The sequence below is a fragment of the Merops nubicus genome, unplaced genomic scaffold (genome assembly GCF_000691845.1).
Source record: "Merops nubicus isolate BGI_N331 unplaced genomic scaffold, ASM69184v1 scaffold8904, whole genome shotgun sequence".
In the NCBI taxonomy this organism is placed as follows: Eukaryota; Metazoa; Chordata; class Aves; order Coraciiformes; family Meropidae; genus Merops; species Merops nubicus.
The window spans coordinates 1,395-16,395 of NW_008602220.1; the positions used below are offsets into that span (position 1 = coordinate 1,395).

Here is a 15,001-nt window from a genome sequence, read left to right on the forward strand (position 1 = left end):
AATATTAGAGAGTGTTGTGTTGTGATAATTCTAATAAAGTATGAAATGAGAGAGAAATTAAATTTACTATTGAAACAAGAAGATTATTTCAGCTGCTTAGTATTTGTTCCTCATATTAGCAAATAGACTTTAAATTGTATTATTTAGATATGTTGAGATAATATAATTATTGAGCATTTTCTTATTTATCCATATTTTATACCTTTATTTTGGGGCTTTCTTGGAACCATCAATCTCTCAGCCTTTTCAGAGGTAGGACAATGATGGACATTTGGATGACAGAGAAGCTGAGAAAATGTCTTTAAGTATTGCTGCTTGAATTTCCCTGCTTAAAGACCAGGAGAACATTTTTATTGTTCTTAGAATTTTAAACTCCTTTGGGCTAACATAAGTCACTATAAAGAGAGTGTCATGGAAATAAAATGTTTTATCATCAGACTGATGATTGATATCCATGGTAGTCAATCCAAGCACTGATTTCTTTCTTCTTCCCTCCTAGGAATTCCTAGTACTAGTGCAGAAGATGCTGCAGTAGCCAAGAATCTGGGCATTTCTTTCACTGAGGTCATTGAGACCTTGCCAAATGGTTTGGAGAAAGTCATTAATTCTGCAGAGGTGGGTAGACACATATGGAGTTTTTCCCAACTTACAATAACAATGCAAACAAAATCTGTTTTCTCAAGAGTGCCAAATACTTTATATGATTAAAGAGTTTTTTCTCCTTTTTTTTAAAGAATCAAGCCAGGCATATGCTACCCAATTTCTAGGAATAATTTAATGATGAAATATGTTGGCTCTTCTGTAGCAATAAAATTCAGCTTTTTCCTTTAGTACATGAGAGGAAGGTACAGTATTGGTCTGAGATTTGTAATGGAAACTGAGTCATTAAACCCATATTGAAAGCTGATTCTTATTTCATCATCTCAATAGATTTTTTTTTAAGCTAAATATTAGTCCTTTTCCCACATATTCACTGTAATGTGGTGTCAGCCTTTATGGTTACATATCTGCCTGAAGAGACATAGAAATCTTATCTTTAAATAAGATATGTGGTGGTGTAGCTCTTGAAAAAATGAATTTGACAGCAAACACAAAGCTCATGTTCTGAGATGTGGCAGGTAGGGTTGAAGTAGTTAAGATGTATGTGAAAGCAAGAATAGAGAAGCCTCAAATGAACACAGGATAAAGAAAGCTGCTTTACCTTTGGCATTTCCTCAGCCTCTGCCTTGTGTTGGGGATATTCTGGAAGTTTCAGTGGGCAGCAGCTGATTATAATACCAGCAGTGAGTGCAAATATCTGCCAGCAAAAACACAAGGGGTCTACAGGACCCTTCCTGAGCCTCGTGCTACTCAGAGTATCAAGAACATTATCCTTTGAGCAAGAAGGTTTAAAGGAGAAGCTGCAATGTCCAGAGTCTCTTGGGTAGGAGGGTGTTAAGCAGCAGGAAGGGGGAAATTAATATGAGGCTCATAAACTTTGACTCTCAGAAATTGCATTTGTGACTTTTTCAGCCCGTTCTTGCATTTTTCACTGGCAGCAAGTATAAATTTTTCTTCCTTACTGTTTTTTTAAATCAGATCACGGGCATGACTCGGCAGGAGGCTTTAAAAGCTGTTACCCAGCAAGCCAAGAGGAGGGGGCTGGGTGGTGACCTGACGAGTGACAAGCTGCGGGACTGGCTGATCTCCCGGCAGCGGTACTGGGGAACGCCCATCCCCGTGGTTCACTGCCCGGCCTGCGGCACCCTCCCCGTGCCCTACCGAGACTTACCCGTGCTGCTGCCCAGCGTGGCCACCTTCACGGGCAAGGGAGCCTCACCCTTGGAGTCAGCTCCAGAGTGGGTGAACTGTGCCTGTCCCAGGTAAGCCAGGGCTGCACTCACTGCAGGCTGGGAGAGATCCCTGTGTACCTACACCACTATGTGCTGACTGCCGACCCCTCTGAGACCTGATGCTGCTCCAGAATGGTGTTTAGTCTGACCCAGAATAGGTTTTCTTTCTCTTACAGACTCTGTAAAACTCCTTTTTTGCAACACAGACACCCACTGCTATTTCTGCATGAGCAAGCTGAAGGAGAACTCGCTGGGTTTAGGTTGGAGGGAAGAACAAAGGGAGAACAGGATTTCTGCCTGCCTCCTATTTCTTAACAGTATTTCTCACCTCATTTACTACAAGATTTTTCATTATCTTTCACCAGCAGAGCTCACATGAATATTGAGTTATGTCCCGTTGTTAAGGCAACTGACATCATGTTTATTTTCTTAGCAATGGTCCAGCACTAAAGTGTTTCCTCAGCTTTATCCTCCTTTATCATGCAGAATCACATTCAGGCACTTTAGACAGCAGGTAATTGAGATGGAAGGAGATAGGAGCAAGTGCATCTTGTCGATGCTGTAATCTTTATTGTTTGTAGGCCAGCTGTTTCAGAAATAATCCAGCCCTAATTAAGCAGTGAGAGAGACGTCATCAAAATCAATTGCCTGATCCTGAGGGCTGCTTGGATGCTCTGTACAGGGGAGTTTGCATACAGGTCCTGCAGAAGGAGCTGGCAGAACATGAGGAAGTTTTACATCAGCTGTAAATTATAATAACACTTCACTCTTTGAACCTGTGAAGGGTAGAGTATCAGTGAGGGTTTCATTCCTAATTAGGTAGCTTATGCACAGCAGTTCTGTGGTTCTCTAGGAACGTGTAGTTTGGCCTTTGTTAGTAATGTGTGTTATGTAAAACACAGTTACTTCCATGTTTCTACACAGAAAATTTCTACCAAAATTACCTGTGATAGTGTATTTTGAACTGACTCTGGCAGGGAAACCTTGCTAAGCAGGATCTGCAGGTTTAGTAAATTCCCCAGAAATGCCTTCGTCTAAAATTCCTAATTTCAGCTGAAAAGCTTTCCTGATGTGACTGAAAGTCTCTGTCTGCACTCTTGGCTTCCTCCTGACCTTAATTAAAAAATAATTGTGTTGTTTACCAGGCAGCAGTGTACTTTTGCTGTACATCAACCCCAAGTGCTCTCTTGGATGGTCATTGTGGCTGCCCAACTTCAGTTGAGGGTGTTTGTTGAGTCATAAATAAAGACATAGGGGATTAGTTTCTTAGCCTAAAATGAGCTAGTTTGCTGAAATTAACTTTTTTAATTCTCACCTTTATTTGGCTTCTTAATTCTCATCTGTTTGGCAGCTGTCTTCAGTATTGCTTGTCCATGTGTCTGCTGCAGTTTGAAATCCTCTGAGCTATTGCTCTTGTATGTGCATGGTCTTCCTTGGTTCCCCTTGCTCTGAGAGGTTACATCATCCCTTTGTCCTTCTCTCCAGTAACGTCAACAACCAGAAATGGGAGGGGATGCCCAACTTACTCATTATTGTACAAGCCCCCCTAATTGTGTTAGCTGTCTGAAGATGGTCTAATGAGATTAGAGTGTTGTGCCTGTAATCCAGATATTGATATAAATTGTATAAATAAAGATGCTCTTGCTGTCTGTGTCAGTGAGCCCTGTCCAGTTAGAGTGTGGGCAGCATCAGAGGCACGAAGCAGATCTAATTACAGTGCCATGACTGTAAACTCTTCTTGCTTTGGATGGAAAAAAATGTTCTGTTTCAATAGAATACAGTGATATTTTGCACTGGCCAAGTCTCTGCTTTTATGTGCAATTTAATAAGGTGGTTATTCTATAGTCAAGAGCAGGTAGAAGTAAAATTTCTTTAGCACATTATTCCCATTGAAAGAAACAGCTTGTTGGTAGAGCAGGACCCAGGGCAGGGGCAGAGAGAAGGAAGATGTGGAGTGGTGACAGTCTCCCCCACTTGCCTCAGCAGGCCAGTGTCCTGGAGCCAGTTGCAGCCAGGCAGTGTTTGTAGCCAAGCACCTCCTGGGCTGCAGGGATTTACTGACATTGGGACAAGCCCATTGTTGTAACAGTGGGAGTTTTAAAGGGGAATTATTTAAGGCAAGAAGCAGTTTATTAAATTTGAGTGTTGTCTCCTGCAGACAATTTATATTCGGGGAGAAGTCAGCAGAAAGCAGCCTGAGCTTCTAAAACATATTTTAAAACTGTTTCTCAGGGCTGCTAATTGTAGCTCCAAGCAAAATTTGATGGCCATAACTGGAAATTAAAATGGTGCCACAAGTTTTAGGAGAGACTTCCTACCTCTCTGTGAAAGCTGAAATTAACCTAAGTTATTTTTTTCTAGAGGTGATAGATGGCATCTGTTAAGCCCTTTTTTGTACAGACCATCAGGGAGAGAGGCAACCACCTGCCCCTCCTGCTGAGTGTGTGTCAAGTGATTTGTCTGCTGGTGCCTAACGAGCGTGACACAGTCAGAACCTGCTCCCTTTAGGGCAGAGCACACTTGCCTGTGCCTCAAGCCTTGCTTGGTTTCTCTTAACATGTCAGTTCTAAAACACTGGAGGTGCATATAACTGAGAGCTGTCAGGTGCAGTGCTGTCTTCCACCACCACTGAAGGGTACAGCTGCTCAAGCTCCTTTTTGGTTTGCATTTTGTGTGGTTTGGGAGGCAGAGGGAAGGAAAGTCAGCCCTGTTAACTGCTGTTGGACTGTCCCTGAACATGTCACTCCTCAGAATAAGTTTTCAATCTAAATATCTTCATGGCTGCTCTGTACAGAGTTGTTTTTCTTCAAGCTTGTCACCTGCCTAAAAATAGCTTTTCTGCTTCTCTCTCTCTCAGGTGCAAGGCAGCAGCGCGGCGAGAAGTCGATACCATGGATACCTTTGTTGATTCTGCCTGGTACTACCTGAGGTACACTGACCCTCACAACACAGACAGGTGAGGGCTCTGCAGCCTGCTCTGGGTGACCTGCTGGAGCTGGGCAGTGAGAAGCCCCTGCCAACACCAGCCATTCTGTGTGCTTATGCCATCAGGGCCAAGCCCATTTCACAAAAGATAAGGGAAGGAAGAGGCCAGACACTCTGCTCCTTCTAGCTGCCTTTGCAGAAGGAGGTGTAAGTCCTGTGCTGCCCCAATTTTATGCCTGCCCTCTGGCCTGAGCCCAGCACGGGGTAGACTAAGAACTGCTCTAAAAATGGGGCATGTGGCTGCTCCCATGCCAGGAGCTCCTCAAGAGCAGGATGTGTAGACACAACTGTGTAAGCACAGGAGCTACAGGGCAAGGGGCAGGAGCTGCCATGGAAGGGTGCTGTGGGGCAGGGCACAGAGGAAACACTCAGCTGAGAAGCTGAAGATAGAATCATAGAATTGTTTTGGTTGGAAGAAACCTTTAAGGTCATCAAGTCCAACCATTCCCCCAGCACTGCCAGGTCCCCACTGAACCATGTCCCCCAGCACCACATCTCCACAGCTCTGAAGCTCCTGCTGTGTCAGCACTTTGACTCTATGTGTAATTAATGAGCAGAGATTTTTCACGTGCTGTGTGTTAGTGGCTGCAGTGTGGAGGGTGTGGGAAGATAGAAGTGATCAGTGAGCTGGTTTTCCACTTCATAGTCTGCCTGCAGTAGTGCTGCTGATTGCCCTGCTTTTTCCAGAGAGGGCTTGGTGGAACAGCTCTGAGGAAGATAGAGTTGGATCTTTCAGATACTGATACCACATCTGGGGGTTTATTTGTTTATTGTGCAGAGCAGTGTCCACATGCATACTAAATCCCAAGTGATTTAATATAGCTGGGCCAGTTAGGTGGTTTTTATAATGGCAACACTAGTTTAGTTAAACTAAAGAAAAATCTTCTGTGAGCACTTTTATCTCATGCCAATTTCAATTATTTTCTAGTGATGGTGTGAATTTATTTTTGATATTATTAACTTGGGCAGTTTGCTTCCTCCCCAGTGACAGTGTGATGTACTTTTTTGTGCTTGACAAGAGGGATTTTTCCAGAAGTTGAAGAAATAATCAGATGTAACATGCAGCTGTTGAAGTAACAGCTTAGTGTAGCTAAATCTGCTTTATATTGAAATAAGAATATTTGGACCTCTGGACTAGATTGCTACCTCCATTTGATTTGTTGGTTTCTGGATTTTTTTAGCTAATTGACATATACATAAATCCTGTCTTTCCATAAGCCATTTTTCAAAGAATTACAGAGAATTTAAAATACTAGAATTTGGGGAAAATTACTCCGTTGATTTTTGGAGCCCTGTGAACAAATCAGTTTTGATTTGTTCCATTAAAGACATGAATCCCAGATCTGTGATTTGTTTCTGGGCTCATCTGTGAGGGGAAGGAGGGTTACTGGTACAGAAATTACAGGTGGAATCATGAAGCAGACTGACAAACCAGGCAGATCTGTTGGAGTGGGGCTGTGAAGCACCATTAAAGAACACCTCCACAAGTGGCATTTTGCAGGCAAGAGCCCATTACAGGAGATACAATATTTAATGAAGCAATAAGCAACACTAGGAAGCCACACAGGTGACCTCCACGATGCTGTAAATATGCCATAAAATGCAAATTTCCTGTAAATTCATGGAGAATCCTTCAGTGGAGTGCAGGAACCCGACTGACTCTTCCCAGTGTTTAAGGTGCTTCATTGCCCCCTGATGGCAGCAGCTGCTTTTGGGTGGGCAGGTCTGCTGGCTTTCACTCTGATAGATCTGTGTGTAGAACCTGATAAACACTAAAAAATTTAAAGGCTACCCACAGGGTGTTTATTAAAAAAACCAAAACCAAACCAACATTTAAAGAGCAAGCAAATACTTTCATCACTTTCTCAGGTAACGTGTGTGAAATCTTAGTTGCTTGCTGAAAATAGAGGAAATAGCTGCTTGAGTAGAGCTGATCTTTCTTTCCTACGTTGCATTTTTTTCTATAATTGTGTTTTTTCAGGCCCTTTAACAGTGACTTGGCAGACTACTGGATGCCTGTGGACTTGTACATTGGGGGAAAGGAGCATGCTGTGATGCACCTATTCTATGCAAGGTTTTTCAGCCACTTTTGCCATGATCTGAAGATGACAAAACACAAGTAAGCATAATATATTTCTAGAGAAATCTTTGACTAACAGGAGTGCTAGTGGGCATTGTCAGGATGGTGGAATGTTACATGGACTAAGCCTGAATTTGCCATTTTCCTGCCTGTCACCCTTGGCCAGTTCCTCAGCCAGTGGCACTTCCTTTGTGCAGACACTCCTAGTGGTTTGATTACAGGAGCTTCACTGGCTCAGAGCAAGGGATAAAATGCTGCCTGCAAAAATCTGTATGAACTAGCAACTTCAGGCAGTCTGAGTAATGCTGTTGTTTCAGACTAGGTAACTTTTGACCAGGAATACATTTATTTCAGTGGAACCATGCATATGTAGGAAACCAAGCACTCCTACAGTTCACTGCAGTGTTGGAGCTGAACAGGGCAAACCACTTCTTGCTAAGCAAAAGCAGGGTATCTGTCTGCTGTCAAGCCATTGTTTATTTAATTACTTTTATATAATTACTTTTAATTAGGCTTGTTGCTGATGCTGCTATAGCCTAATTCATTATCCTCTGTTTGGGTTAGAGGTAGGGTCTGAGGCAGGAAGGTGAGTCATCTGATGGTCTTGGTGAGGTTTCCCACTTAACATCCCCATTTCCACTGAAATTCTGCCCTTGTGAACCCTAAAATGCCACCATAGGAACACCTCAGCTGGGAGCACACTAGTGTCAGAGCTGCAAAACACTGCCCTGTGCTCTGGTTCTCCCATCAGCAGCAACATTTGAATAGCTCGGGTCATAGGATCATGGAGTTGTTTGAGCTGGAAGAGACCTTCCAGAGCATCGAGTCCAGCCAGGTCCCTCACTGACCCCTGTCCCTCAGCACCACATCTCCAGGGCTTGGAAACCCCTCCAGGGTTGGGGACTCCACCATAGGGCAGCTGGTTTCAGGGCTTGACAATCCTTTTTGGGACGACATTTTTTCCTTATGTCCAACCTAAACCTCCCCTGGTGCAACCTGAGGCCATTTCCCCTTGTCCTGTCCCTTGTTCCCTGGGAGCAGAGCCCAACCCCACCTGGCTCCAGCCTCCTGTCAGGGATCTGTCAAGAGCAAGGTCTCCTCTAAGCCTGTCTTTGAGTCATTTTGACTCCCCTGAGTCAACCCACAAGAAGAACTGCTCAATAATTTCTCAGATGACAGCTTGTATGTTTTCATTCTTTCCTAGTATCCACCCTAAAATCCTGGAACCTACATACACATCACACTGAACTCTGCTCAGTCTTCTGTGAGGGCTGCTCAAGGGCTGGGCTCAGAGACCTGAAAAGAGTGATTAGAAAGAAGAAGCTGCTTCTTAGGAAGCTTAAAGCCATGGTGTTGGAGCCACAGCTTGGAGGGAAACGTTAAAATGTTTAAAAACACTGCCCTCTTGTGCCTCTCCAGTCTTTGGCCAGGAACTCAGGTCTTGTTCACTGATTAAATTAGGAAAATTCTGCTCTATCTCAGTTAATAAGAGCTGCCACCATTTAAAGTGTTGTTTTGTATCCTGGAAAATGTTTATGATTCCCTTATTAATCTGGAGTCATTTTTCAGTTTGATAGGTTTTCTTCATGGAAATTTTCATTGCTTGACTTTCCAAATCCATGGAAGCATTTCCTGATAGTTTTTAATCCTGTTCTGCTGGCTGTTAACGTAATAATGGGGTTGAAAACACAAGTTTAAAATTCCATAGTTTGGATTTTTAAAGCCATCTCTTCAAATATGGTGTGTGTTGTTATTAGAAAAATAATACAGGTGTCATGTATAAATCAGGCATTTCCAGACATCACACATGCTTTCATAGGAAATGCAACTTTTGGAGGCATCTGCAAGGTGTCAATAGAGTTTAACTGTCCCCTGAGGATGGGGAATGGTCTTTTTATACCTTTTCCCATGCTCTGGGCTGGAGATGGTGGGAAGTGTTGCTTGTTTCCTCAGGAATGACAAGGCAGAAGTGGCACCCTCTGGGTATGGGTACATGTGATAACAGATTAAGCCCAAATTTGTGTCATTTTGGTTTAGCAATCTGGTCTGTTAGGAATTAATTCACTAGCCAGTCAGCCCTCCAGCTGTGGCCACGGCTGGGAGAGGCGCCAGGCAGACATCTGGGGCCACCAGCCACCTCCTCTGGGCCAGCACCACGTCCCAAGAGTCTGCTCAGCACTGCCACTGGTTACACAGGGTTGGGCTCTCCCCCAGCCCTCAGCAATGGGCTCTGGCTGACGTGTCACTGGAAATGGGATCTAGCACGTTCTCCCTGGAGGATTATAAAGCAATGAAAAGGTTTATTGTTGCCATTAAGTCAGCAGATTTGACTGATAGAAGATCTCCTGAGTAAGGAGGCACTGTTCCCACAGAGCTGCATTACAGAACACAAGCAGGCAAGTGTGACAGAAGGAGCTTATTCTGTGAAGGGAGGATGTTAGAGCTGCTCTGTGTTCTTTAGGGGCTTCACCACTAAGGGTGATTTGAACTGAAAGCACTCAGCTGTTGACTGTGTGACATCCTGAATGTTCAGTAGTGTTTGATGGGGGTTTTTTTTGCCTAAAGTGATCAGCTCCCACATCCTGCAGTCACTTCTCTTCTGACCTTCCACAGGGTACCAGATTGTCACAGGTAGATCTAACAGCAGGTTCCACCAGCTCCTGAACTCAGCTGATGGTGACCAACCAGGGTCTTCACCCCCAAAAGCATGAGGCCTCTCTAAAGACACAGGATGCAAATACACCCTCTCCCTTTCCCTGAGCCCACTGTTTATCACCATTTCAGGCTCCACAGAGTCCTTCCACCCAGGTCATTTGTAATGGCACAGAAAGTCCTGCTGCTGGTAAGGAGCAGGGAGCAGGAGGAGATGGCCCTGAGCAGGAGTTCCTCATCTGCCAGCCACACTTGCCCCTCCACCCACTGTGTGCTCCTGCAGAGGGCCTTTGCTCTGTCACAGGGATGAACCTGTATGTGGACACCACTGGGAGGAGGAAGGTGGATTACCCACTTATGGCAGCACAGAGGATCCTTCTGGCAGGTGTCAGGGAGACTCCATGGGGTGGGGATCCCACCTGATGTACAGCAAGGTTGTCCCAGCTCCCTGCAGAGGCCTTGGACGAGGTGACCCTCCAGATTCCCCTCCAACCCAAACCATTCGGGGAGTCTGTGATCAGAAGCTGCCTGCAGCTCAGCCCACAGTGCCCATCCTCCAGCATGGGCACAGAGAGGCTTCACGGGCAGGTGGAGGTTTGTCTCCTTGGGGATTTTGGGTGTGTGCAGCTCTGGGTGTGACCATGAGATGGAGGCAGCGCAGCGCTGCCGGGAGGCATCCGGAGCAGGGCTCCCGTTGGTGAGACAGCCTCTGCCTTGCTGCTTTTGGGCACATCTCCCACGGGCAACACGTGGGGCTCTTCCCCATACTTGGTAGTGGATTTTGTGTTGCATTTTTGCAGCCTCTGTCAGCACAAACAAACATAGGAAACGCTCGTTGCTGCTTTCGGCCCTTCGTAACTTGGCGTATGATCTGAACTGGCTCTGTCACAAAAAATAAGTGTCCCTTGAAAAATCACTTCCAGTGGAGAGCCCTGTCCAGTTCAGATGTTCTGGCACCCTCATTAGCTTTATTTTAGATAGCAGCAAGTGTAGCTATTTTAATAACTGTTTGAGATCTTAAGCAGAATGGCAGAGGGAAGAATTCTTTTTATTTTTCCTTGGTGTCGTGCCTTCAGCTGGTAGAAGTTTATCCTGAACACTTCTCTCCTGAAGCATTTTTCCACCCTTTGTTGATGATAGGGTTACAAAGGCTTTGCTCCTGATTTTCATCTTCTAATTCACTTGGGTCATTTGAGATAACGATCTGAGATTTTTAGGTAATTATTGCCTCCTATTTTTAAAATACTCCTTCATGTTTGCACTGTCTAAATTTGACTTCAGTTCTCATCTCCTGAAGTTCTTTTCATTTATTTCTAAACAACAAGGGTTTTCAGGCAACCTGTGAGATATAGTCTAGAAAATATTCAGCAAGATGCTTGAACTGCTGCTTTCAGTTGCTGTGGTTGATAAAACCAGAGGCTCCAGTCTCTGTACCACTTGGTGGCTGAAGGACACTCCACTGTGTGCCAGTACTTGCACAATATTTAGAAGTATGCAAAGCATGCAAGGGAGGAAACTCATGTTCAAACATGATGTATGAAGCCTATCACTTTCCATCCCCCAGTTTAAGGCTTTTCCTTCAAGTATCTCCTTAATTCAGAGTCACCAGAAGGATTTAAAGCCGAGTACTTGGAGGAGAGCTGCTTTAATACAGTGAAAACATGCACAATTGTTATATAATTTAATAATGTTTTAACTATATTATTAAATAAATTGCTGTGGTTAAAATCACAAGATAAATTGTCATATAATTTCTATTTCCCAATGTTGTAGAACAGTAACTCCTTAAAAGTGAGCAGTGTTTTGGTTTATGACTTTTTTTGTACACGTGACGTAAAACGTGAAGTCTGGTTTTACTTTTTCCTCTTCAGATGGATTTATTCTAGCTTTTAAATTATGTAAATAGGAGCAATGCATCCTTTTTACAGTGGTTTTCCTTTTACAGAAGCTGTTTTGGTAGATGTGTGGGGTATTGTGTATATATATGTGTAGATATTTCAGTAGGTGGGAGTGTTAGAGAAACTTTCTTCCCCCTTTAGAGCAAGAAATGTGCAGCAGGTGTTGATGTGTTCAGAATACCATACTCCTCAGAGGAGCTAGAAGGAAATATTTGTAAGACAACAGGGCCAGGTACTTGAATACTTTTAGACATGGGGATTTAGCTTGCAGTTAGTGAAATTGCAGTGTTGGCCAAGAAACTTGGGTGTATTATCCATATGCTAATTTGAAAAGTGACGTTAGAATAACTTAGTACTAAATTAGGGTGTGAGAATGTGTGCAGAATATAAATAAATACTTGACCTTGCCAGCCAGCCACTGTGAATAAACACACAAAGTTCTTTCTCTCAGGTGACAACCATTTCTATACAGGCAACTGGAAATTCTTGTTCCATGAGGTAATCTGTGCCCCATTGGCTCAGCACCTGCAGCTTATCCTCAAGTATGTTTTTGATGACTGTTTTCAACAGATGAGTTTCTTTCTCCTTCCATCCTTAGGGAGCCTTTCCATAAGCTCTTGGTTCAAGGCCTTATCAAGAATCAGACATTCAGACTAGCATCAACAGGCCAGTGTTTGAAGAGAGAGGAGGTTGATCTCACTGGTAAGAGCCTGCACGAGAGAATCAGCATAGGTGCATCCAGAAAGTCAGGGGCTGCTTGGGTGGAAGAGTCTCAGTGCTGGGGAAATCTGGCCAAGGAAGTGAATCCTTTTAATATCTAAACTGGAGAGCAACTTCCAGTGAGTTTTGGCTTCATATGCTCTGCTGAGTGCATTGAGACCCTGCTAACCCAGCAACTTCTGGTTGCATCCAAGCACAGAAACAGCACTGCAATAGTATTTTAGCTCCCAAAAGATCCAACATCTCTTTTGTTAAGACAGAGCTGAGCAGCTTGCTGTCTGGAGCTAGTGGTCCCAGCAAACAGCCAACGTGCAAAATCATCGTGGCAAAGCTGACACAGATGTTGAGCTGTTCAGTAGATACTAGAAAAAGAAGCAGTAGATATTAGGAAAAAGTTTCTCAAGTTCTTTCCAGTGCCTTTGCTGCATCAGCTGGAGCAGCAAGTCCTGGCCTGGGGACCTGCAGCAACGAGAGTGGTTTGGTTGTATTCATCTCCCTTAAGCACTCCTCTCCTGCAATCCTGTCTTCACTGTTCTTCTCCTGCATACAAAACCCAGGCAGTTAAAAAAACAGCCAACCAGCCAAAATTCCTTACATTTACCACTGCTATCTGTTTTCTTCCAGAAAACCCAGGGCCTTTCTGTGGCAGGTGGTTTTACTCGACCAGTGTAAAAGCTTCTTTCTGTCCCTAAATTCATGCAACAGAAAGTACATTCCTGTCAAGATAACTTATTACCACTAAAACCTATAAATCTGGTGTCTGTAAAAGCCAAGTGCTGGTCAGAATTGTGCCAAGTCACTACTCCTATCTAGGAGCTTTTACATGTTGTGATGCTTAAGTCTTAGCTTAATGCTAAATAATTAGTTTTAATTAAATGCATCAAATTAATCATTACACCCATGCTTAAATCTCAGAGGCTGTCAAGGTAGCACATGGATACAGCTTCCAAAATGGAGGAGACTTCCCCTTGTGATGTAATGGAAGCATTGGGATATTACTTGTGCTAAAACATTAAAGTAGGAAAAAGTTGGAAGAGGTTATTTACAGTGGGTGGTTTTCCTCTTTTAAGCTGTTTGGAACCCAAAAAAAAACCACCCTAGAAATAGTAGTTTCTTTTTCTGCTTAGGGAACAAAAACGATTGCTGTTAGAACTGAGCCAAATTTGCTTTAATATTTTGTGTATGCCTTCATGTTCAGGAACTGAACCAGTTCACCTGAAAACTGGTGAGAAGCTCCAAGTTACTTGGGAAAAAATGAGCAAATCTAAGCACAATGGGATAGAGCCTGAGGAGCTGGTGAAGGAGTATGGCATCGACACCCTGCGCCTCTACCTGCTCTTCGCTGCCCCTCCAGAGCAAGACATTTTGTGGGATACTAAGAGTAAGTTGGATTGTTTCTGTTTGGGGCTTTTTTTTTCTAGGCTGTTCTATTTTAAACACAAAATGAAGGCAGTGGCTTATTCCAAAACTTGTTTTGGGACAGTTGAATCCAAGAAGGATTTGCTGGTTTTTTTTTAGAAGACAAAGCTATCACTGAGAGGCAGTGAGTGCCAGATTATCACAACCAGTGTACCTCTTAGCAGCTAAAAACACCTAGGAAAAGTACTTCCTAGTGGTATTTTCTTCTGCCAACTTGGGCCTCATTCAATTATTTTTTATTAGCTATGATTGATAGACTGCAAGTTATTATTGCAAGATCACTTTCTTCATTGTAACCCTTTTTTTCAGTCGTATCGGGTTACAGATAAATCTTCACAATATTTTATTACTTCCATTAATTTACACATGTATGCAATGGCTTTTGTAAGCTGGACTATGAAATAATTCTTGGGAGAATCACATTAGAAGATAATGAGAGTTCCCAGCGACTCATATTTGTATACACATGACATTTTGATGAGCTTATTTCTTGAAGAAGTGAAGATTTACCCTCCTACACACTTATTTACTGCCATCATGTCATTTGTCACACTGACAGGTCTGAATTTCTTTTCTCTACTCTGGTTCATACATTTTAATGTAGTCTTATGTGTACATTTAAATCCCACCTTCTGGTTGCATAAGGCTTTAGTAAAACACCTCATGCATGGTTTAAAAAGGAGCACAGCAGCATCTCTGCAGCAACAAAAGCATATGGAATTTCTAAATTCAAATTTGAGAAGAAATCTCTCAATTTAAAAAAAATACATGTATGTATTTATGTACGTTTGTGTTCTTCCGTGGGTTTGAAAACAGGGAGCATGTAGAACTGTTTTGCTGTCATTAAAACACAAGATTGACATAGCTGTGGGTTCTTTTACAGATTTAGCAGCTGTTCTTGCTGTACATGTTTGTAAGTCATGGCAGGAAGATAATTCTGTTTTACCTTACTGATTTCTTCCCATTAAGGCAACCCAGCACGACTCACAAAGGGGTTTTTGGTTACATTGACATTTGTAATTTAAAACACAGGTATTTTGTTAAAAACCTGTTTAACTCTAGCCTTCAGTTTCCTTTCTGCTTTTCTCTGAAGCCCTGGTGGGTTGCCTGTAGCTGAGTTTGTCTGTGCCCTCTGTCCTTGCACCAGCTGACGCCATGCCGGGGGTGCAGCGGTGGCAGACGCGCCTCTGGGCACTCGTAACCAAACTGCTCGAGGAGAGGACTTCAGGAACCCTGCCCAGCCCCGAGCTGCTCAGTAAGAAGGAGAAGGCTGAAGCCAGAAAGATCTGGGAGCAGAAGAATCTGGTCATTTCTGAGGTTAAAAAACACTTACAAAGTTTGTCAATGATGGAATAAGTTGCCGCTTATGCTAAAACCACGGGCTTGACTTACAGAGCCAAAAGCTTTTTCCCTAC

The 15,001-nt window shown here is 43.3% G+C and overlaps 1 protein-coding gene across 1 annotated transcript in view; it reads left to right on the forward strand.

Annotated features, from left to right (window-relative positions):
• Nucleotides 1-499: 499 nt before the first annotated feature.
• LARS2 (leucyl-tRNA synthetase 2, mitochondrial) overlaps nucleotides 500-15,001 on the forward strand; it is a gene marked incomplete at its 5' end in the record, with an annotated part of 26,851 nt that continues 12,349 nt past the window's right edge. The window contains 7 exons of the mRNA XM_008938278.1: nucleotides 500-615; nucleotides 1,579-1,862; nucleotides 4,690-4,788; nucleotides 6,799-6,936; nucleotides 12,046-12,149; nucleotides 13,366-13,548; nucleotides 14,734-14,903. Coding sequence (XP_008936526.1) covers nucleotides 500-615; nucleotides 1,579-1,862; nucleotides 4,690-4,788; nucleotides 6,799-6,936; nucleotides 12,046-12,149; nucleotides 13,366-13,548; nucleotides 14,734-14,903 — 1,094 coding nt within the window. The remainder of the gene's footprint in view (nucleotides 616-1,578; nucleotides 1,863-4,689; nucleotides 4,789-6,798; nucleotides 6,937-12,045; nucleotides 12,150-13,365; nucleotides 13,549-14,733; nucleotides 14,904-15,001) is intronic.